The sequence below is a fragment of the Melanotaenia boesemani genome, chromosome 11 (genome assembly GCF_017639745.1).
Source record: "Melanotaenia boesemani isolate fMelBoe1 chromosome 11, fMelBoe1.pri, whole genome shotgun sequence".
Lineage (NCBI taxonomy): Eukaryota > Metazoa > Chordata > Actinopteri > Atheriniformes > Melanotaeniidae > Melanotaenia > Melanotaenia boesemani.
This window is the reverse complement of record NC_055692.1, coordinates 13475918-13500376: the sequence shown is the minus strand read 5'-3', so window position 1 is coordinate 13500376 and position 24459 is coordinate 13475918. Positions and strand designations below refer to the sequence as shown.

The following is a 24459-nucleotide window of genomic DNA, read 5'->3' as shown; positions in this document are numbered from 1 at the left end:
TTGTGGCTTACCATACAGTGCTTAAGCAAGCTACCAGCTGTGATATCTTCTTTTAGATGAAGCATCTAAAGCACTTTCTATAGAAAGTATTGAACATCAGTAGTTTGATTTTTGCAGATCCACATCAAAGTGTAGCTAAACATATGGACATATTATCAGTGCATAAGGAGAGGAAGGAGAGGGGGTATGTACATCCAGATGTCTGATCTGTATTACAGCAGAGTGCTGAAGTAGCACAGCATCATCCCTCAGATCCACAGGGTCTCTCTCCTGCCTGACAGGGGGTCAGCAGGTAGTGCTCCACACAGCGAGCTGTCTCTGGGGAGTTTACAAGGCATCCAAGACCCTCCCTGCAGCAGATACTGGGACCTGGTCTTCAGGGCCTCTAGACATGCACTGAAGAGGGAAATAAGTGGACCCCAGAAAGAGTAGCTGCTACATTAGCTCCAGCTAAAGGGGATTTGAGTAAAGGAAGAAAGCTGAACCTTCACTCAACTCATTTGTCCAATTAGCCTATTCCTATGTCAGAATTTTCATCCACACAGTTAAATTTAAATATGGTCATCTATATTTATCCATTCTGACTGATGTTTTTTCAGCTTCACAAAAGACAGATATAAGCACTGTGTGGTCCTTTAATACGTTTTGTATGCCAACTGTATAGGTCAGTTTTAGTTGAGGGAGCTCAGTTCATTCTTTTGTAGTATTAAGATTGCAAATGACATTTTAATTTCTATTATTTAACAAATTCATTACTTATGAAAAAAAAGAAAAAAAAAGAAACATAATTGTCCACGAGGTGGCAGTGTTTTACAGTGTATGTTGGCTCACATGAAATCTTGCAGCTGCAATAATGATGCAAGCAAGCTGAAGAGGGGTCTTCTCAGTGTTTCTATAGCTGCTTCTCGCCAGTATGGGGTGCTATGTCTCTATGCTTCTGTGTCTGCCAAGTCAAGGAAAAACACCAAGTTTCTAATAGACAAATTTGTAAAAGTGGTAAGTCTCCTTTGTGCTCCTTCTTTTCATTTTTATTAAATGGGACTGATGCTACAGAAAACAGTACATTAACCTGTGAGATGATATGCAAAAAATATATATATATATATATATGAATATATGTATATATTCAGTTGTGTGTGTGTGTGTGTGTGTGTGTGTGTGTGTGTGTGTGTGAAGGTGTGTGAAGCACTGCCATGCAAAAGGTGTGAGGGAAAAGTGTGAGAATATATACTTGTTCTGTTGAATAGAAGGACCCAAAACAGGCTTTTAGTTTGCAGGGTGGGACCTCCTTTCTGTAGACCCTGCTGTTGTTTTTCATGAAGTGTTTTTGTGACAGTAAACCTTTGGTGTTATGTCATTACTCATGTTACAATTAGACAGAGTGTGTTGGAGAAAGCACCAGAACAGAGTAGAGACTGTGAGTGTGTATCTCTGTTTCTATCAAACTTCTAGCAGCTGTTCAACGTCACCACTGACTCTGACAGACAGGCCCAGCTGAAGGATGAAAATAACCCCTGGTAGTGGGTACCTACCAAATCATGAACAAGGGGTAGGGGGGATTTTTGACAACCGAATGAGCAAAAGTCCATTTGTGAGAGCAAACATCCAAGAAAGTGAACATACCTGAGGCAAAGACAACAGGTGTCAGTGGTGCGTTTTCCACAAAAGATTGTTTGCTTTAGTAAAAAATCTGCCCGCTTAAGACTTTTCAGGTCTGAGTGAACTAGTGAGATGAATCATAACCAACCCATTTTCAGGGACCTTTGGTACAGTTCAAGAGGTGCTTGGCTATTTTAGTACCTTGAGTGAGGAATGGGCAGTTGTCACTGAAGAACATAAGATAGAACAGATTTGTCTACAGCTATCCAATCTTTCTTCTTTAACTCTTCACTTGGCCCATCATTCATTCAAAGGCTCAGGATCCTGCACACCTACAATGGAGAATGTGGTGTTATTTGACTCACCTGGGAAAGGGAGAGGGTTGAAGGCTGCTAAGGAGCTTTGGGCAGGAGATGTCATTTTCTCTGAGGCCAGTCTAGCAGCTGTTGTGTTTGACAGGTAAAGTGTGGTGCATGTAGCTGGTGGGTCAGTGGGGGATGTGTTCAAATCTGGTCTATAGGAGGATATTTAAGTCATTTTGACCCTTTTTTTAAAAAAAAAATTGACAGTTTAGCCATAATATTGTATGCATTTTTTGTTCTTTAAGACTTTGGTGACTTATTTTACTCCTTAATGTAAGCTTAAATGCTGTACCCTATAATATTATTCCCATTATTTAAAAGAAAAGCTGTGGGAAACAGGTGTAAACAAGTACATACAGATGCAGAATGCCTGATGTTTTTGGATGTTTTTAGAAGGCACAGAAAATAAAACTGCCTTCTTTTTCTTAGAAGTATTCATAATCCTGGCAATACTTTGTTTACAGTTATTGTCACTTTTTAGCAAATGTTGCAATACTCATAATAAAATGTGAAAAGCAATGTTGGTCCTCAACCAATCATGTTGCTGTTTTCTGTTGATAATCTATAGCAATTTATGGTTTTATTTTGCAGCTTGTAATTGTGGTATACTTCCACACTTGCTTATGAGTCATGGCATATACTTTCAGTGTCTCACTGCTGTGGATTCAGCCACATACAAATAAAGAGGAAGAAAGTAATGATAGAAGGGACAAATCCACAGACCTTCATGTACGACATTGCTGGTTTAAGATTCATTCTGCAAAATGTTTTCAGAACTCTTTTCACTGTTATTTGTCCTCTTTCTCTCCATTCTTTATTTTTCTGTGGAGCTTTCACTTTCAAATGGTCAGGGCTAAAAATCATGGTTAGGGTTACACTTTAATCTATATGGTTGCATCTTGATGATTACAAGATAGTTGATCTCTCTTTCTCTCTCTCTCTATATATATATAGTTGTTTTTTTTTTTTTACAAAGATCCACCTAGTTATAGCATATACATTTTTATATACATTTTATATTCAACAGCCTACTGATATGTTATCATGGTTTGTAGCACTACTAACATGTAGAAATATCTATCTATTATACATTTTCTGGCGAGACTTGATGTAGAAGAAAATCTCAACTTAAAGTCCATGTATCATCATATGAGTGAAAAATAAACTTATTATGAACTTAATATACAATAAAATAAACTTCAGTGCTTATCTGCAAAAGTAGTAGCAAACTTGGAAACACCACACATGAAAAGGTTAAAAATGTATTTACTATTTCACATAATTGTCTACCAGTAAGGAAAAAGTCAACATGTTTCAATGTGGTGTCTTTAAGAGACTATTTCTTCTACTTTTTCTCTGCAGTCTCACGGAGCGTATTTGCCACAGTTGTTTCCGCAGACAAGACAAGCTCCAGAGGTGTGGACAGTGCAAATTTGCTCATTACTGTGACCGAACATGCCAGCGTGCTGGCTGGGCTGAACACAAACAAGAATGTGGTGCCATTAAAGCTTATGGAAAAGTACCAAATGAGAACATCCGGTAAGGGGGAAAATAAAAAAAAATTAGATCTTTTTTTTTTTTTTTAAGCATGCATATAATAAAGATCTCCTACACCAAGGTTCCTAACTCTTCTTCTATTGTCCACCACTTACAATTCATATCAAGTCATAAAACAACAGGCTTGTAGAGTCTTGTTACATCTTTGTTGGTGATTGAAGATCAATTTGATCAAGTAAATTACCAATAAATAAAAGTTTTTAATTTCTGCTTATACTTGTATTAGCCATCGCTTCATCACTCTACCACAGGACAGTAGACATGCTATGCAATTGCTTGCTTACAAAACCATGCTACAAAGCAGTTATAGCTGATCCTCTTTAAAGTGCAGTTAATGTGTATCTGAGTTCACTGACTTCACATATTCCCGTCTTCACCGTTCTACATCGTCAGATTGGTGGCCCGCATCATGTGGCGCCTCGACAAGGATGGGAGTGTGGTGTCTGACATGCAGCTGACCACACTGGAAGAGCTGGAGGACCACATCAATGACATGCAGGAGGATGAGCTGAAGGAGTTAAAAGTGGACATCCACAACTTCCTGGACTACTGGCCCAGAACCAGCAAGCAGCACACAATTGACGATATCTCACACATATTTGGAGTGGTGTGTTCCAAAATATACATGAATTATTGTTGTTTACTTCATATGTAAATACTGTGGGAGTAACTGTCTTTCATGAAGATAAGTGAAGTCTAAGCATAACAATATAGAAAAATATTCTATGTGAAATCCCTAAAGTATACCTCTGTGTTATTGATATTGTCTAATTTATATATATAATTTAAATGTTTGATCCTTCTTTATTATTATCTCTACCTGCTCATTCCAGTGCAGGGTCATGGGAAATGTTTCACGTTCATATAAAATATTTAACTTATTCTCTTAGATCAACTGTAATGGCTTCACTGTGAGCGACCAGAAGGGGCTTCAGGCAGTCGGAGTTGGTCTTTTTCCTAATTTGTGCCTCGTCAACCATGACTGTTGGCCAAACTGCACTGTGATCCTCAACCATGGCAAGTAAGTAGAAAAATGCACAAGATTTTGTTTGATTACAGCATTAACAAATCCAAGTTAACGAACAATGTGTGTGTTTACTTGCTGTGTGCAGTTTGTGTACTGTCAGCTGTCATTTGGTGTAAAATTGCTTCCTGTTTGTCTTTCAGTCAATCGGCTGTGAATACTATGTTTCATTCTCAACGGAGGTGCGTCACCTCAACCTGAGCCTTTTTAAGTGTTATTTATTAGAACACTTTTAGGGTATTAAATGGCTAATTTATATATATTACATGCACATAACCTCCTCCATCGTTTAAAGAAAAATAAATGTCTTTGACTGTCTTATTGCGAGCACTCTAAGTTTGATGGGACTCGATTTTCTCATCAAAATGTCAAAGTCTTACTCAAATGTTCTAACATTTATTGGTCTTATTTATTTAACAAAAGGCTTTCATGATGTTCACCTTCATCTTTCACTTATTCAGTGACATGAACATTTATCTAACTGCTTGTTATGTTATGTGCTGCTGGTTATTTCATATTGTCTGTCCATCTTTAATAATAAAACAGATGGTTGTATTAATTTGTTCACATCTAACACCACTTTATATCTCCGCGTCTATATAGTTTTTGTTAAAGGTGCTATCTAAACTATTTCAATTTGAAAGTTCAGTTGTTGCTAACCATCAAGCTAGAATATTTTTGTGTTGCTCCCTGATGCCATTTGCTCTCCAGCTAATTTCTTGTCCAGCAGGCAGCCTTCATCTTCTTCACTGCCTTGTATTGCAACTGGCAACAAAGGTTCTTGCTCTGCTCGCTGCTGCAGCCAAAACCTGTAGTATGTAAAAAACAGACTCTGGTGCGACTATGCTAAGACAGCTTAGGCTGAAGAGCGGAGAAAGCAGCAGCTGCAGACATAGACAGTGAAGTTGGAGTCTCCCAGTCACATGAGAGACTAAATGTAAAAAGCAAGTAAATTTTTGCAGCGGGAATCCGATCAGCAGGATTCTAGTAGTTGTTAAAGTAGTCGAATGGTTTATGGATACTATACTGCTTCTTTCCATCGTTACATAACAACAGGCACTATGGGCCATCTAAGGGCCAGAACACACATTGCGTCAAAACAGGTACTTCTGTACTTATATAGCGTTTTTACCCAAAGCGCTTTACATATACATCACATTCATCCATTCACACTGACAGCTGGAGCTGCCATGCAAGGCACTCAACCATCAGGAGCAATTAGGTGTCTTGCTCAGACACATCTCTGCATGGGCTCTCCGGGCAGGGATCGAACCGGCAACCCTCGGGCTACAGGACGACCACTCTACCCATTGAGCCATGCTGCCCCATGTTTTTAACTCATGTCTGCTGCATATGTGGCAAGTGGGAGCGTGGAGGAGAGGGAGTGTGGGAGAAAATGGTGAGAGAGAGCGACTTTAATAAATAGGGACCCTTTAAGTTGCTCCAAGAGTTGCAGCAACGCTTCCCTGGAAATTTCCCTGAAATAGGCAATTTAATTAGATGGTCAAATGCTAAAAGACATTCAGGATCATTATCCTATTACAAGAGACAGAAAATTTTTTATTTTTAACTTTTTTATAAATATTTTTTAAAAATATTTTTAAAAGCAGTTAAAACAGGGTTAAAATATTAAAATGTGTCTAAATTGGTGCTATCAGGTGTATGCTATAATGTGATGTATCCTATTGGTGCAGGGGGTGGCACTGAACACATGTCGTATTGGGTTTAATTATTTAAGGCACAGACTAAAAACACTTGTGTTGTAATAAGAAATAAAGGCTACCCCTAACAACCTTTGGCAGATTAAAAAGTGGAATATTTTCTTGCGTGTTACTTGATGCATGTGTTCAAGTTATCAATCTAGCAACTGTCTAAAATTTGAACATAACTTTGACTTGCTGGTTTCATCAGCTCCAGTATCTGACATATATTTTGATGATGACAGGATTTTTTAGTGCTGATTTATTTATGAATTTCAGCAAGTTCATTCAAGGTGATTTTGTCATCTGGGTGAAAAAGTGGTGGAGTGAAGTTTTGGTGCTCCAGCAGCATTACAGCTGTAGTGACCAGCACAGAAAGCAGAAGGAAGACAATGGATTAGTACAGACTGAACTTTCTAAATGAAATTCTTACATATGGCACCTTTAAATATTCACATTTATATATATGTACATTTTTAAAAAGTAATTTGTTCACAATAAGTCACTTAAATTACTCTTTTGAAGTGTTGTGTGACATGCAGGCCTCTCTGACATTCACTAATATCTCTCCATCACTCCTTCAACTGGACTGAATGAAAACCACTCTTCGGAGCAGGGTTTTCATCATCATTTAAAAAAGAAACTGCATGAAGACAACATGAAATCACTGTGCATTCATTTAACTGTTTCTAATCCTCAGGATTGAGCTGCGTGCCTTGGGTAAGATCGAAGAAGGAGAGGAGATTATGGTTGCCTATGTGGACTACTTGAATTTGTCAGAGGAACGACAGAGGCTTCTGAAAACACAATACTTCTTTGACTGCACGTGTGAGCACTGCAAGGACAAAATCAAAGATGACATGAAGCTGGGGGGAAGGGAAGTGGACGGAGTCAAGGTTTGTGTCTGTGAGCTGACTGCAGAGGGCAAAGGGTACCAAACATTCCCGCTGCTTTTAGTAGCGACAGTAGTGATAAGGACAGGCGAGAAACATGAGACGCAGCTACAGTTACTATTTTAAGCAAAGATAATTCACAAGTGGGTTTAAGCCTCCTGCACATTTACTCTTTCAAGAAACAGTGTGTAGTGTACAGAACAGAGAAAAATAACCAACTCTTTATATATATATATACATATGTCATCAAAGAATCACTGTGTAATTGTGCATATCTAATGCTTAAATGTATGACACACACCCATAACAATGTAGAAATGGAGAATCGGCTTGAGCTTATCTTAAGCTGTTCAGCTTATACAGTTTTATCTTTGTCTCATTACTAGTCTGCTTTGTAAGTCTGTGTTTGAGTATATGTGTGTGTCATATGCTTTAAATAGAGAATATCAGGAACCATCACTAGAGAAAATGCTCAAGGTTTTTTGCCACACTGTCTTGAACAAATAACAAAAATTTGTCAAACCCAAAGCTATGCCAGATTTGACTGTTTAATAATCACATCCGCTACAAGCAGCTGTCTGGGAGTAAATCTTATTTGCTATCATGAAGGTCTTAGATGGGGTTCCTCCGGCAGAACAAAAGTCTTTGTCAAATAAAAAGATAATCAACTCTTCCCTTTTATGGTACTACACAAGACCCACCGGTTATATTTAAAATGAATAGCACATCCTGTTAAAGCTAATTTTTAAATCTAGTTTAATGAAAATGATCTTTTTAAGTTTTCTTTTTATTTGTCAAGTTAAGTATTTAGTTATTTAACCTTACAGCCCCCAGAGGAGCAGGTGAAAGAGGCAACAGATTACTGCTTTGAAATGCTGGAGAAGATGGACAAGGCCCGATTAAACGGTGACTACCATGAGGTATTGTATTAAATCAACTGCACAACCTAATGACTAAGAATATATAATTATTTGCCCTTTTTAAACTAATACAAACTTTTCTTTTTGTTTTCGTTGTAAGGTGGTAAAAATTTGCAAAGAGTGTATAGATAAGATAGAGCCAGTTTTGGCTGACACTCACATCTACTTGCTGAGGATATGGAGCACAATGAGCGAGGTGAAAGCTTATCTGCAGTACTTTGACGAAGCTGCAGATTATGCTCGCAAAATGGTGGAGGGATACATGTGAGTGCCAAGATGCTCATTAATTTCCTACATATTCCTACACTGAACCTCAGGGCCACAGAGATATTTGAATAATGATGATAAACAGTTTGACTTACCAAACAAATCTCCTCTGATAGGAAGTTATACCACCCAAACAATGCTGCCCTTGGTATGGCTGCTATGCGAGCAGGAGTGACACACTGGCAGGCTGGGCAGATTGAGGTGGGACATGGGATGATCTGTAAGGCCTATGCCATCCTCATGGTCACACATGGTTCAACACATCCCATCACTAAGGACCTTGAGGTAAATCCCTTATAATCACACAATCTTCATATTGAATGTTAATCTTTATCTTTAACAATGTTTGTCAGAACAAATTAGCTGCAAAAACCAGCAGCAGATATCAGCTATTCTATTGTACTTGTGGATACCAGAATTTTAGTCTGAACTGTATACTTTGGCTAAATTCACATGGACATTTAGATTCCTGATATTTTCACTCTAATTTCTCCACAGGCGATGCGTATGCAGACAGAGATGGAGCTGAGGATGTTCAAACAGAACGAGTATGTTTACCATAGTATGAGAGAGGCAGCTCTAAAAAACAAACCAATGACCATGATGCATGAGCCCAAGTCTGTGGAGGAGGGAATCAAGAATCTCTTCCACCGGAGGAAGTAGTGTAATCATGAGACTGTCTCGTTTACTATATTGGTGAGAAAGTTTGCACATTTTCACATGACCAATATTTGCGTTGCTCACATTTTGTAGCTTCACTTTTCATTAAAATCCCTGGTCAAACTGGTCTCATTTTCATGAAGCAGAACACATTTATAAAAATTCTTGCGGTTGCTCATTGACATCGCATAAAGCAAGATTTAGCGGGCACATCTCATCTGAGACAGTCTGCTGCTTACAATGGGACTTCATTACAGCTCACATTTGTCCCAACTAGCTTTAACAAAACCTTAAGATGCAGTATAGCAGTAAATTTTAGGACAAATGGGTTTATTCCAGTTCCTCGCCGCAGCAACTTTTCAAAGTGAGTTCCAGTCTTGACAGGAGTGGATAAGAGATTAAGAAAGAGCTGTAGTTTAGTGCTGCAGATCCACACCACATCTGTGATCTGACTGAATATGAACATTTCAACTGTGCAATTACAGTCCAAGTTGACATTGTCAAACATACATGAGCCGGAAGATGTGAACACATTTTAGTGAACAGAAAAACCACAAGACAGTAGCTGCCTTTAAAGTTTTTATTATCTCAATTGTAGACACTTAAATGCGCTTACTCGTCCTCTTGTACACAATATTGCCAAGAGTCATTGTCTGTAGGGAAAGAAAGACAAGTTTTAAAATTGTAAACCTAAGCTGCAACATAAAGTCAAGTTACCAGTTATGCCCACTCACATTGACAATTGTGTTTGCATCCACAAGTTCTGTGATGGACTCGATTCCCTGCAGACAGACCTTCAGTTTGTTGCCTTCCCTCTGAACCACACCCTTTAGTACAGACAACGAAAAAGGGTGCAATTTTAGTACTAATTTTTCATTGTACAGACAGTTTAAGTTTAGCATTCTCGATTACCTTAATCTTTTCTCCGGTTATGGACTCCAGCTCAGTCTCCTGTCCAATTGTAAAGGTGTTGTTGATCACTTTTGAGCCGGTCGTGATTGTTACTTTGAAGTTGTTACCATTTTCCTCAATCTCAGAGATGCTCTTGGCATCTTTGCCTTTCTGGATGAGTTCATCAGGAAGCCCTGTGACAGAGAACTAGGTAAGAACACACAAAAGTAATGGTTGCCAACACACTGAAAACAAAGACGTTGCAAAACTTTCCTGAAGAAGTACAGCTTACCAAGGGCCTTCATGAAAGCCTCAAAGTTCTCATGAGCCTCCAGCTGGTACTTTCCAGAGAAAGACATGGTGGCAAACAGTGAAGGTGGAGCAAGAGGTGGTTTTCTGTCTCTTTTATATTCTTAGACTAGAGGGGTTTAATGATTAACTACAGGTGACTCTAATTAAGGTAGCTCATGTCCACTTCATGCAGCAGAACCCACAGAGAAGATTGACAACAGCAGATAAGGGCCAGCATTGTGATAAAAGAAGCAAAGGGCAAAGTGACCAAAGTTTGGTAATCCTCAGTGCAGAGGAGAAAACAGTGTTTTATGCATGCAAATGTGAGTAATGGTCTTTAGTAAAACACTAAAGCTTGATGGCATTGCATATGTCATACCTAGGGATGATGAAGCTGAAGCCTGTCTGTCATCAAATTGATTCACTTCTTCAGAGCATTTGATGCAACCAAAAAGAAACATCTCCTAGCTCTGCATGTTTGATGCAAATAAAATGAAGCATTAATAGTACAATACTGTCATAAGTCTCCCAGTGTCATCTTTAAGTGTTCAGTAAGAGATATATCTTCAACCCCTATTTCTTCTGTTGTTAATACAAATTATGAAAAACAGACTGTTAAGTTACTATGATTAAGGCAACATTATAGGGTGATGGTGTAATTTAAGTCAAACTAACTTTAAGCTAAATCAGTGTTTTTAAATGCGAAGAGTAGGTGAAAATGGGTTGTGTTACTGTATTCCTAGAGTTGTATTGTAAGGGATTGAAACCCTTTTTACCACATTAATACAATGACAAGCCCAGCTTTGGTTGAGGTCTCAGCTGGTGTGGTCACATTACTTTTGGCATGCTGAAGCAACGGATCGAAACAGACGTCACAACACTTCCACCTCATAATATCAATACAGAGTCGAGCAGATGGGCTCGAGCACAAGTCATACCCCAACAGTTGCTGACATAAGATGTTTCTGTCCCTTTTCAAATGGAGATTTTTGTCTCTGTTTGCTTCCTTGCTTCCTTCCATCTACACTGATTTCTGTTCCTCTTTTTCATTTTTTCTCTGTTTTTAGCAGCTTTCTCTAAAAACTTCTATTCTTTATGGAATTTTCTATTTTCTTTGTCTTTATTAGGACACCCTTATATTAGATGATATATGAGAAAAATAAGTATTGCAGATATTAATCTCTGTTGAATGCCATCCTTTAAATCAGATTGTGTTCATAAGACAAAGTAAAAAAATAGTTTTACATACTTGTATTGCTCTTGTTTTTAAGTCCATAATAAATGCTTTTTTTTTGCTGTTATAGTTTGTAAATTAGATAAATGTTCTCTCTTTTAATTAGTTTTCAAAGAAGCGGCACTGATATATTTGCACTGCCTCTTAGCAGCTGGTGAAACCCTCTTTGTGCACCCTTACACAATGTGAACTATGGCCCATATTTGATCCAAATGTACTTTAGTTTGATGATGTCAATATTCAAGATAAGATATTTTAAGGTTAGAGAGAACTCTTGCAGAACAGATTGACATTTGACCAAATAACTATCCGGTGCAACTTTATTCATGAGTGTTTTAAAGTGTTACTGTATGTCGTGTTTAAACTAAATGTAATGTTTGCTTGTACATGTTCCTGTAGTTTAACAATAAAGTTAGAAAAATAGAAAGATAATTATCATACCTGTTGCAACATTGATACTGTGACACTGAGATTGCCACAAACACACACAGAGTGTGGATCTGAAAGATAAAAGCGACTCTTGGCTTTGTACTTTTAGTGATAGTGAATATAATTCAACACAGTGCTTGATAACGCTAATGCTGACTTGTTGTTTACTATGTGGAGGAAATAAAAGGTTAAAGCAGTTTAGAAATGTGGCACCAGTTTCAATCAATTATTCTCTCTCCAAACTTTATTTCAGCATGCAGACATCTGGATGATCTATCCTTATTCATCCCTATTTTCATACATAAAAATATATTGACAAAGGCACTCTACTGAACCACTCCAAGGGGAAAGAGCATAAAGTGATGACAAACAAAGAAACACAGCTATACAATATGAACTACAAATCCTATTTTAGCCTGGGGTCCAGCTCATTGGTGGATTCGGTGAGATGTGTGGCCGACCAGATGGAGGAGCCTGAGGATGATGTCACCGGGGTCGCTGCCTTCATACTGGCTGGTTTGGTCATCTCCATCCTCCTCGATGAGGCAAGATTGGTCTGTGGTGCAGCTTTCTGTGTCAGGTTTTCACAAAAGAGGGGGAATAAAAGTTATTACTACAGCCTTCTGTTGCAACTTTACACTTTATGGTATGCTGTTATCATTGTTTATGAAATGTTAACACTAGTACAACCAGAGGGCAAATGAAAGAGTTTATCATGATTGAAGTAATGCAGCTTTTCTTGGAAGCAATACACCGGAGCAGGTAAATGAATAACCAGTCAATAATCACACGAGCAGTGAATGCTCTAGCTCAGCTGACATAAAATGTGGACTACAGCAACGACATCTACAAAGATCAATCAATTATTATTTAGTCATTCATTTTTTAAAATTTGATGTTACTTTCTACTTTTACTTCATGTGATCTAAAACAGAAATATTACTAATTTTATGGTGGTGTCATAATTATTATTAGAACATTGTGCAATGAGCTTTTAAAATATGAGGCACCATTATAAAGGTGTAGTTTATAGTTTAAAAGTTTAAAAGTCCACCAAACAAACTGGAGATAATATAAACACTTTTTATTGGTTAATGCACTTTTACCTTTGAGATATTTCACAAATTCAATTTTCAACCTGCTGAGCTCTACTTACATGATTTTGATCAATTTATTTAACATTTTAATTATTTAACCCCTTAAGCCTTTTTCATATTTTCAGAAAAACACTTAAAAAAAAAAAGAAAAAAAAAGTAACACCTTAGCAGACATACTTAGAGTTAATGAGGAACTGCTCCACAGTAAAACGGTTTTGCATGCTCTAGGTGTCTAGGGAGATCTGGGGACCTTCCTGCATGTATTCCTAACCTACAAAAATGTATGTCTGATTAAACTGCATTAAAACAGCAGAACTGTAAGGCCCCACCCTTACTGACTGACAACTAGATTAAACCGTGCTAACAATGATTCCATGTACAAAACATAAGAATTTTTAAATCATTTTCAAATATTAAGGTTTGCACACAAATACCACTTCAGTCTTGTTATGTGCAAATTAAGATTTAAACTGTGAGCATTGGTTAAAAAATAAACACCACTGTCCATTTGTATTTGTTTTTTTCTTTTTAGAATGGGTGTTTCTTAACGCGTGATCATATCTGTAACTTCACAAGTAAAAGCCAATCTTAAATTTCCTTATTACTACATTTAAATCTACTTTTTTTTGTAGGTGATCTATTTTACAATAGATACAATACAATTGTTTTCTTTATCATATTTCTCTTTTAGTCCTATTCACTTTCTTGTTTTTCATTTCTAGCCTCACACTTAACAGACACACCTCACAGTCTTGACATAAATAAGTTCTCAGTACATTAACATCAAATGCCAAAATATTTAAATATCATACAAAATTCATGTCAACAGGACTCATTTGCTGACTAGAATAACTCTTAAATAAATTTGACTGAAAACACAGCACCTCTGTTCTGTTATCTAGTGTTATAGCATTTTTCAGATATTTTTCCTACCAGTATGTACGCCCAGATTATCTTACCTGCATCACAGCAGAGTCCTGAAGCAGCACAGCGTCCTCCCTCAGATCCACAGGGTCTCCCTCCTGCCTGGCAGGGGGTCAGCAGGTAGTTCTCTTCCACACAGTGAGCTGTCTCTGGGGAACCCAAAAGGCAGCCAAGACCCTCCCCGCAGCAGATGCTGGGGCCGAAGCAGCGTCCCCTATCTCCAGGACCACAGGACATGCACTAAGGTGGGAAATAAGTCATTATTCTTGATGCTCAACTCATATTTCCAGTTTGCTGATCCTATGCTGGAATTTTGAAGCCTCAAAGCTAAATTCAAAGATAATAAGACATAAGCAGCTCACTTTACGAAGTGGTGCATCCATGATGGACCTCTTTCCACCAATAGGGCAGTTAGAAATGTAACACGCAGAACATACAGACAAAAGGAAAAGCAGGCACACGGACACAGCAGCTCCAGTCATTTCTGTTTAAAAAGAGGAAAATATTCAGATTTGAGACTAAAATCTAAGCCGCACAGATGCCCAGAAGTTAAATCTGCTCACCTGTCTCTTAAGTTCTTGTTGAAGATGTTCCCAGTTGATTGTTGAGGTCTCTGTCTTGTCTGGTGCCACTCATACGTCTTTTATACTTCCAAACTCCCATTTTGAGAGTGACACAGAAAGCCAAAGGCTATTTAAAAATCCTTAATGAGACTGTTTTAGTTATAGTCACTTCCTGAGATGAAAATGACCACTGGACAGGCCAGGTCAAAGGGCCAGACACTTTGAAGGGTGCTTTGCTTTTTTCTGCTGAAGTTGATTAGAGAAATCCAACGTGGAACGTGACCGTGCATGTTAGAAATTATGGTGAAACAGGGAGGTCAAAAAAAGGGCCTGTGCACATGAAATTATTAAAATTATGAGTACGCACATAGAAGTTTCAACCTTGACGTCCTTTAATTGAAAAAAAAAAAAAAAACATTTGAAGGATTTTCCCAATTTCTCTAAAGTTATTTTCCTGTAATATCAAGAGATAGTGGAAAAAAATTGGTCTCAAAGATCCTCAAAAGAAATCTGTTTCTGAAGCTTGGTTTAAGCTGGCTCAGCAGCTTTTTGTTGATTTATAGAATTTATTTGTAAGCAAACTGATGACATACACCTACACATTTCTCTACTATTAATAAAGTTCTTAATTTCTCACAGGAATTGTCACACACATTGTCCAGGTCTGAGGTTAATTGGTTTTACGAGCTAATTAACACAACTAATGATCAGCCACAACCCACAGAAGACAGCGTCGCTTCTACAATGATATGAGCTCAATTACTATAACTGCCACCTCATTTCAATTAAGAGTCATGAAAGTGTCTGCTAACTTTTGTGGCAAAAGTAATTAGCTGGATGTTGGTTTATTCAGAATCATAACCAGAGACAGTTCATGAGACATGGAAAGGACACTAAGGCAGAGGAAACTGGTCTCTGAGTCACTCTTGCCTCCTAGTGGCTGTACTGACACATTTAATCAATGTATGGCTTCATGTTTTGTTGTATGTTACTTTTATTTTTTCTCATGCTTTTGCACCTGATGGCTTAAATAAGGAGAATACCTACAGGGCAAAAAATGAAAGAATGAAAATGAAATATGAAATGAATAAAAAAGAATTAAATAAAATATTTCCACACACATCTTACAGAGTAAGCGCTTGTCTTGTACAATGCTGTTACAGTTCAAAGCCCCATCGATATGAACACTCTGCACCTGACTTTACCTGTTAGACCACAACTATTTTAGTCCTCCATAAACTTTTTATCTTCCCTCAAATAAACAACAATAAAAAAAAAGATTTTACACGTAGATATGAAGAAATAATAGAAAGAGTTGACAGGTTTCAACAGATGATTCCCCACCTCATAGCTATTTATTATTCAGGTTGGCATTGTTTACATCAGAAACATCAACTCTCACCTCCAAAAGCTGTGCAAATCCCTATTTCATAGAGAAATGGAGATGTCTATCTAGTGTTTCCTTATTTTTCTGCAGGAAGGCACTAGGCTTGTTGACTTCCTCTCCCCTCCCTTCCTTCCTTCTCTCCGAAGGTACTCATCTGAAAAATGAGAACAAAGTGATTGTTCCTGTTCTCTTTCTTAAGTCACTTCAAATGCTATCCGTGGACGAGCGGCTCATTGTCAGGAGAGCTGCAGGGCAAGCAAGAGGAAGAGAACATAGGTGCAGGTACAACAGCAGCAGCAGCACTTCATCCACAGCATCACAGAAAACACACTCTGCTACACTCAGTTGGTAAGTTGCACACACACAGGCTATGCTGTAGCCTCACAGGACACACACTTGCATGGCATAGACTGGCATATGAGGAGGGGCTTCAGTTTTTATGGACTGTTTGGAATGCACGGTGTGGCAAAAAGGCAGGGGTCTCTTCACGGAGCTACATACGCAGGAAAAGTGAAGAGGAAAAAAACAGCAGTGTCCAGGACGGCATATCAAATTAGCTGAGAAGGAGAAAAGGAAAACTTCAGCATGCCTCTGAATCCTGAAAACAGGCTGAAAAACATTCTTTTTGCCCTTTGCATGTAGATTATTTTCTCTGTACATCACTGTTTTCATATTTACTTCCACATTTTTGCATTTTGCATCATGCTTTGTCATTGTTTGTTCATATTAGCTGGCATTGTTCTTATATGTGCCATGATGCTCTTTTACAGTCAGCAAATTTATAAACAATCTCAGAACCTCATTGTTTTAGTAGGTAAATTGCATGTGGACAGGATGCATTGAGCACTAAAACAGTGGGGTAACTGACCAAATCATGATCCAATTTATTCGTCTGCTTATCAGTTTTTATATTTTTAAGCCACAAGTGATAGCAGAAAGATAATGGTTTATTTATTTTATTTTATTTTATTTTATTTTATTTTATTTTATTTTATTTTATTTTATTTTATTTTTTATGTGTTAATGTGTATGAGCGCTTAAAACCCACATGCTGTTTTGGTTATGATAAAATCCTGGAAGATTTAACCAGGAGATTAAATCCACCACAACAAAATATTCACCTGCTGCTCTTTATCTGTTAAAGAGCATGTATTCTCATGTATTTTCTACCAGATACTGCATGATTGGTTGAAGCCTCTGCAAAAGTTAACTTTTTTAACAGACACTGGAATTAAACTTGAGGTCAGACTACAGTTGATTTGAATAGATTTCAAAAGTGAACTATTGACAATAATAGAATGATGATAATGATGACAAAAAAAAACAAAAAACATTATTAGAAAATATTTTGAATGTCACGCAGAAGTAAACCTGTTCTCCTTTAACTACTATCTTTTCATCCATGAACAACATTAACTGCACATCAAATGCACACACTAGCAAAAGTTGAGACCTCGTCAATATCAGCATCCTTATTAATTTAATTAATTATTTAATTGATCTTAATCTTTATGCTAAATATAGATCCACGTTAAAACATCCTGTAACACTGTGGGTGACAGTGAATAGAGGACGTTATCCCATTATAGTAAAAAAAAAAAAAAAAGGCAGAGAAAATTAGATGGAGAAGCGAAAAGTATGAAGGAGGCAGAGGTGAACATTTCACAGATAACTTCCTAATTTCAGGCAAGAAGGAGATCTGTGCGAAAGTAGGAAGTGAAAAGTTTCAGGTTGAATACTGAGAGGTGTGGGTGTCCATGATACATGGTACCCACTTGCATTTCTTCCAAAGAAACCTTCCGAGAAGTAGCCACACCATCAACAGAAACCAGACACATGGTCACTGGATTAAATTTGACCAATTCTTTCCCCAAGTGGTATGTCTAACATGTAAACTGGAAGAATCAATTTAAAATTTTGGTGGAAATTATTTTCAAGAGCTGAGCTTTTAGTGTAGCTTTCTTCCCTTTGTTTTACTTTTTTAATTTAATATTTTATTTTTTTTTTTGTCTTTTTGAATGCAGTGGCCTTTCAGTGCAAATAAAACCAAATACTATAATGATAAACCTACAGAAATGCAGTTTTTAAAACCTGACCAAGTATTTTTAAGCATATATCCATGACATCCCTAAACACCTACAGATGAGAACAAAGTAGAAAGTAGTGTGATGAATCACACGTGAAAGGGAAAAGTGAGGAAATGGTTTTCTGGGCAATAATCAAACTAATAATATAGTGCTCCTTGAATGCTGATATCTTGAGATTCAAATAATGGATCAGAACTAGAGACAATGACCTATTTATTCCATTTCTCACTATGTCAAATGAGAGATCTGTCAGTCTCACATGTTTTGAGGTTGTGTGGCCAGAAGCAGATATGAGAAGTGGGCTTCACAGGTCTTTTATTTTTACTGATACTCCCCATGGCTTGAAAACAGGTTACTGTGTGTGTAAAATGCATGCATTTTGTTTACTTCCCCTTAAGTTAAAATAAACTAATCTTTGTTCCCCCAGTGTAACTGACAACAATTAACTACTTCTTTTCCTGTTTTGTGCAGAAAGAAAAAAAAATGGAAAAAGATGCAATAAAATTCTCACCAGATCGAAGTCCTACCCGCAGAGATGAGCTGAGACAAATATCTCAGCGCAGTTTTTACCTAAGTCCTGCCCCATTTTATATTAATTCACCAAGATTCCCCTTACCTAGTTACCCCAGCGTATCCCCCACCAGAGACACCTACAGTGCTTTCAGCCCACATGCGTTCTTTCCAATGCTTGGCCCTGCTTTCACCCAGAAGGAAGGATCACAAAAACGGAAAAGAACTCCTCTCATAATAGACGCCCAGGGAGATGAATCTCCTGACTTAGAAGAAGAGGAAGCAAAAGAAAGCAGCAGCAAGAAGACAGTGGACCTCTCTCACAGCCCCTTCTTCTTCCCACCACGCACCATTTCCTCGCCTTCTTCTAAAACCATTCCTGGGATGATTGAGCTCAACAGGCTGCAGCTACATCACAGGTCGCCAGGTGTGACTCTGCCTGTGCAGGTGAAGCAGGAGCCTCTTAGTCCTTCGCCTGTTTGGCCCCCCTCCCCTCTTCTCCTCCATCCTCCTTATTTCCCGCCTCTCCCCCACAGCCTTCTTCCATACCCCTTTTTCATGCCCAGGCCTGTAATACACCTCTCCCCTGGTGCTTTCTGCCCCAAAGAAGACCTCCACTCTAGTCAGGCCACTCATGACACAATTCCTCGAAGTGGAGCAACCAACAATGAGAAACTCAGTATCAATGTTCACGTGGACGACAGCTACTATGTGGATGTTGGTGGGGACCAGAAGCGTTGGAAGTGCCGGATGTGTGAAAAGTCCTACACCTCCAAGTATAACCTCGTTACTCACATCCTGGGTCACAACGGCATCAAGCCACATGGGTGTCACCTCTGTGGGAAGCTATTCAAGCAGCTTAGCCACCTGCACACACACTTGCTCACACACCGGGGCATGAGGCCCCATAAGTGCCAGGTGTGCCACAAGGCCTTCACCCAGACCAGCCACCTGAAGAGACACATGATGCAACACAGTGACGTAAAACCATACAGGTGATTAATTTTTCTCTCTTCATTTAACATTTTTACACTGCAATCTACCCTCTTTTAAAAGTGATCTTTTTCTGCAGCTGCAGTGTGTGTGCTAGAGGCTTTGCTTATCCTAGCGAGCTCCGCGCCCACGAACTGAAGCATGAGAAAGGGCAGGAGAATGTGTGTGTGGAGTGTGGACTGGACTTCCCTACACTGGCTCAGCTGAAGAGGCACCTGACTGTCCATCGAGGTCCCACCCTCTACAAGTGTGCACAAAATCCTTCTTCTATTAATCCAACATTTAAAGTAAATTTTGAGCAGTGCTAGTTTTAATTAATAGCTTTGGAAATGAGCTTTGCAGGTTTGCCAGCTGCTAGTAAGCTTAGCATCATGAATAGTAAGTAGCATCATATATAGTAAGACTTTTGTCAGTTTTGAACAAAGAAGGTTATTTGCTTACTCACTGCTTCTAGTTGTCATTCTATGCTAAGCTAATGAGCTGCTAGCATTGACCGTGCATTAAGCAAACAAAAGAGAGTGGACTTAATTGCTAGAAATGTGCAAAAAAGTACATATGCATTTCCCGCAGGGCTGAGCTAGTGTTATAACATTCTGTTCTCTCTGTTTTGATGAATATGAACATTGTTGTTCCTGCAGGTGCACAGAGTGCCAAAAGACTTTCCAGTACCCAAGTCAGCTTCAGAACCACATGATGAAACACAAAGACATCAGACCGTACATCTGCAGTGAATGTGGGATGGAATTCATCCAATCGCACCACCTGAAGCAGCACACACTCACTCACAAAGTAGGTTTAAAACAGAGGAAGGAGAAAGAGTTGTCACTCTTTTTGACAGGAGTGTATACAAAAACTTTGATTTTGGGCTTAGAGCTGACCTGTCTGCTGTCAAAATTTAACCATTAAGACATTTAATTTCATGTTTAAATGGTCAACAGGTTGTTGACAGCCAACTCAGCTGCTAAAACAACTTTTTATTTTGTGAATTTCAGTTTTCATGTTACACTTCTGACCGTTTTATACAGTGAATACACTACCACCAAGTTTGGACACACTATCCCATTAAATGTAATGGGAAAGAGTGACTTTTGACTGGTACTGTATGTACATATGAACTGCTTGTCCCAACTCTTTAATGAAACAAAAATGTTCATGTTGAATGATGTTTAAAGCCAAGAAGACCATGTTTACATGGTTGACAATCCTTTTTTTTTTATTAATTTCACTTTTTATTTGTTACATATTCTTATAGATATTCACAAACTTGAGTTAAACATCCAAAGATTTCAAGCAAAAACCCCCAGATAGTACTTGTCTCTCATGCCACTCCTCTTGTTTCAGGGGGTAAAGGAGCACAAGTGTCGCATCTGTGGTCGTGAGTTTACGCTGTTGGCCAACATGAAACGCCATGTTCTCATCCACACCAACATACGGGCCTACCAGTGCCACATGTGCTTCAAGAGTTTTGTTCAAAAACAGACTCTTAAGGCTCACATGATCGTCCACTCGGACATCAAGCCCTATAAATGCAAGGTTGGTCAGATGGGGGCCTTGATTACAATTTATTTTGGACTTTGTTTATATTTTTTTCATTGATTTAATGAATTGATTAAATGAAACATTTTATTAAATACACTAGCATACACATGATGATTGTTCTGAAAACATTAGTTTTAGTTGGATAGAAAGTTACTCCTTTCTGTCCAAATGCAAAGGCTGGGCGTGGTGGGGCCTTTGTGTAGAGCAGTAACATCTGCAAAACTGTGAGATCTAAATGACAAAACATTGTATTTTTAATGTGCATAATGTTTTTTTTTTTACCATCACCTTTGTGTAACCTTACAAAGTTTTTGTCCTAACCAATTTATTATCTTTGTTGACATAACAACAAAAGAGTTACAGAAGAATCTTTCTCTGGAAGAATTTGGGTAAGGGCATCATGTGCTACCATTATTGTAAGACTCAACTGTTCTGAAACAGGAATGTTTAACAGCAGCTGCTATCAAAGAATTTTCCAATTTTTCTGGAGTGTCTGTTTTGACCTTGGTGTCTGGTGGGAGAACTGAGACGATGACCAGATAGCAGAGAGGCTTATGGGAGTGGGAGCCTCCTTGTCCATAGGAAGGATATCGCCGCACAAACTGCCTCTCTAACAATGGCCCCCCCAGCCTCCCCGGAGAACGGGGCCCGCAAATAGATTTCATCTCGCTTTCTCTGCTGCTGGAGGGAGCTTCCTGTTTTCTCACGGTCCTCTTGGACAGTTTACAGTCCCTCTCTCCTCCTGAAGGAAAGGACCACCCTAATAAAAAAGAATGCAGAGGAAGGACAGCGCAGGAGTTGCCCTTCCCTGTTCTCCTCCTGGCCCTGTCTCAATGTTGCTTCCTCTCTCTTTCTGTCTCTAATGCTTTCTGTTTTTCTTGTGTGTGTGATGGGGAGTGAGAAGGAGGGGGGGAGACAGAGGAAAAGAGGAAAACAAGGATAGAAGGAGGAAGAAAGGGTGTGTGTCTATCTGAATGCCTGCACATTCATTCATGATTACGTGTGTGCTTTGCTACTCTGCATTCCGTGAAAAATTAGTCATCTAACAAAGACGACCTGGCAGAGAAAGAACAATAATACACAGCTGACGTCGACCTGTTGTTTTCTAATACTAACATATTGTTTACTACAGCCCCTGGTGGAAAATAGTATTGTTTAAATGATGTTGTGATTATTGTGTGACTCATAAAGTTTTATTACTGCAGCAAAATCCGCTGTGGTTGTGGATGAATCTGCTGACAGTATGTGAAGAATAACATTAACATCACATGTAATGATGGTATTATCTACTAATGTGGTTTAACACACATTGTGTTATCATAAATACACTTTTACTTAAAAAGAATAGCCTGACATTTTGGTAAACAAAGCTTGGTATAAAGACAGCAAAGATGGGAAGACGGAAAACATCTGAGCCAATTTAGTTTTAAGGTCACTCCAAAAAACACCCCTCTTGCATGGACTTCAGAATAGCATCACATCCCCACGGTTACTTTAAAAATTATGTTTAAAAAAAAAAAAAAAAGAATAAAAAGTTAGATTTAAAATGAAAACTTACCTGGAAATATATTTCTTGTCTTGCAGCTTTGTGGGAAGGAATTTAACAGGATGCACAACCTAATGGGCCACATGCATCTCCACTCAGACAGCAAACCCTTCAAGTGCCTCTACTGCCCAAGCAAGTTCACACTTAAGGGAAACCTCACCAGACACATGAAAGTCAAACATGGAGTCATGGACAGAGGGCTGGATGAAAGATGTAAGCACATGCATGGTATAAAGGGTTTACATTTTTGAGCACAAAAATTTGATTGATGTAATTACTCATTTCTTTGATTTTAGTGTTTCGGCAAAGAGGGAGGTTCTGTCTGTCCACTTCAATGGGCCTTCTCGGCCATTTCAGCCAAGAGGAGCCATTTGACCTCTCTCAGAAGCCCCCGGGTATGCCGAGCCTCCGTCTCTCTCAATCTGATGGTGAGAGTGTCCCAGGAAGCTCCTGTCAAGATGAGGATGAGGAGAGTTTGTACAGAAGGAGCCAGTACAGCCCTGAGGTGGACCAACAAGAGCCAGCAGAAGAGGACCAGTACATTCCTGAGCTGAAGGATAGAGGAAAAGGGTGTCCCAATGAACTGAGGCCAGACAAGATGCAGGAACAAGAAAAATCGCAGCAAAGTTTAGACAATGAAGTATTTGAAGGGGAGTCAGCAGTAGAAGGACAATCTGGAGATCTCAGGATCAACCAGGATGACCTGTTGCAGTCAGAGATGTCATATGAATCTGATGAAGAGCTAGATGAGCAGATGTACCACCATGAAAAACTCCACAGACAATCATATTATTATGAATCAGTTTTAGAAGATCAGCAGCAACAGCCTGATGAGCCAGAGCAAATCAAACAGCAGTTCGATGGCATTCATGGGGCTGTTGATGTAGAAGAGAAAAACTAGAACAGGCTGAAGACAGACTGTTGGATCACTTACCCACAAGTGAATTTACGGGTTGCAGAAAGAACTGTAAATTAAAAAAAAAAAAAAAAAAAAAACCTGAGAAGAATATGAAGGTTTTAGGTAATGTTGATTTTTATTTTCTTGACAGGAAAATGGAGAGGATGTTCAGGAGACACTCCCCTGAGGAGACAAAGTTTGTAGGTTTCTCTGCAAAAGTGATTTAAGAAGATGTGGTGTCATAGGCTAGCACAAAAAGAGAGACAACATATCATGTTTATTAACATATCACAACGTAAAGATTAAGTAGCTGAAAGATGTGAAGCACACATATATAAAAAGTCACGGACAAAAAGTTTATGTGACTCACTGAGACCGAAATTATGATTTGTATGTTTTGTACATAAAAAACAAATATATTTAATGTTTTAGTTTTTTACACACCAATTTTCGATGTTTGCTTAAATATGCAACTTTGCTGTAACTGTGACTCATAAAATTCACAAAGTGTTATTGCTCAGAAGTTTGTGCATGCTTCGAGATTACATCTTTTTTGTGTTTGTTTATTTTTGTGATATTGTGCTATAAGTGTTAAATTTACTGGAAGTAATAATTAAGATTTTGACAGACACCAAATCAACAAAGATCGTGTGTCTTCATGAAATAAACTGTGATTTTACTCTTTTATGCCTAATGTATGAATTAATTTAGATTTTTCAGCTAATTTTGAGGAGTTGTTGTCTGAGCTTTTATTGTGTAGAAGTGTAACTGTGATTATCTGAAAATGATTCTAATAAAAGCCAGAACCTGTGCAGAAACCCTTGAATTCATACCTTGTAAATACTTCTAGGAGTGCTTTTTATGAGCATGAGCCCAGATATTAGCTTTTCATCCTCTCTGGTGGACAACAATGTGCCAAGCAAGAGACGATTGCTGTACATTTCAAAAAGTTTGCTTTTCTCCCTCTGCTTCTCTTTCAAAGCAGAGGAAGAGGAAGAGAAAACACCTCTCCCCTTCTGTCTTTTAGGTTGTGATCAAACAGCAGTGACGGACACAGTGGGTGTCCCAGACAAAGGCTTCATATGTCT

General features: G+C 38.5%; 4 protein-coding genes across 5 annotated transcripts; 2 read left to right on the top strand and 2 right to left on the bottom strand.

Moving 5' to 3' along the window:
* The first annotated feature begins 1841 nt into the window (after nt 1-1841).
* On the top strand, nt 1842-11996 carry smyd1b (SET and MYND domain containing 1b). 2 transcript variants are annotated; one of them, XM_041999621.1, is made up of 10 exons: nt 1842-2058; nt 3324-3500; nt 3912-4125; nt 4409-4539; nt 4686-4724; nt 6943-7138; nt 7963-8055; nt 8156-8319; nt 8439-8607; nt 8821-11996. In XM_041999621.1, the coding sequence occupies exons 1-10, from the start codon at nt 1937-1939 to the stop codon at nt 8983-8985; spliced, it is 1470 nt and encodes a 489-aa protein (XP_041855555.1). In that variant the 5' UTR covers nt 1842-1936; the 3' UTR covers nt 8986-11996. The 2 variants fall into 2 exon arrangements, with proteins under 2 accessions (XP_041855555.1, XP_041855556.1); XM_041999622.1 differs by lacking the exon at nt 4686-4724 and having other exon boundaries at nt 8821-11995.
* On the bottom strand, nt 9549-10248 carry LOC121649080 (fatty acid-binding protein, liver-type-like). The gene is made up of 4 exons (XM_041999624.1): nt 10166-10248; nt 9895-10067; nt 9717-9809; nt 9549-9635 (listed from the first exon to the last, which is right to left on the bottom strand). The coding sequence occupies exons 1-4, from the start codon at nt 10230-10232 to the stop codon at nt 9585-9587; spliced, it is 384 nt and encodes a 127-aa protein (XP_041855558.1). The 5' UTR covers nt 10233-10248; the 3' UTR covers nt 9549-9584.
* Nucleotides 11997-12255: 259 nt separating the features above from the next.
* LOC121649079 (isotocin-neurophysin IT 1-like) lies at nt 12256-14494 on the bottom strand. Its single transcript, XM_041999623.1, has 4 exons — nt 14412-14494; nt 14211-14332; nt 13884-14088; nt 12256-12398 (listed from the first exon to the last, which is right to left on the bottom strand). Exons 2-4 carry the CDS (start codon nt 14328-14330, stop codon nt 12256-12258), a joined length of 468 nt encoding a protein of 155 aa, XP_041855557.1. The 5' UTR covers nt 14331-14332; nt 14412-14494.
* A 1498-nt stretch (nt 14495-15992) lies between these two features.
* znf366 (zinc finger protein 366) lies at nt 15993-23469 on the top strand. Its single transcript, XM_041999620.1, has 7 exons — nt 15993-16146; nt 18357-19390; nt 19468-19635; nt 20027-20177; nt 20730-20921; nt 22512-22686; nt 22770-23469. Exons 2-7 carry the CDS (start codon nt 18369-18371, stop codon nt 23372-23374), a joined length of 2313 nt encoding a protein of 770 aa, XP_041855554.1. The 5' UTR covers nt 15993-16146; nt 18357-18368; the 3' UTR covers nt 23375-23469.
* Nucleotides 23470-24459: the final 990 nt, after the last annotated feature.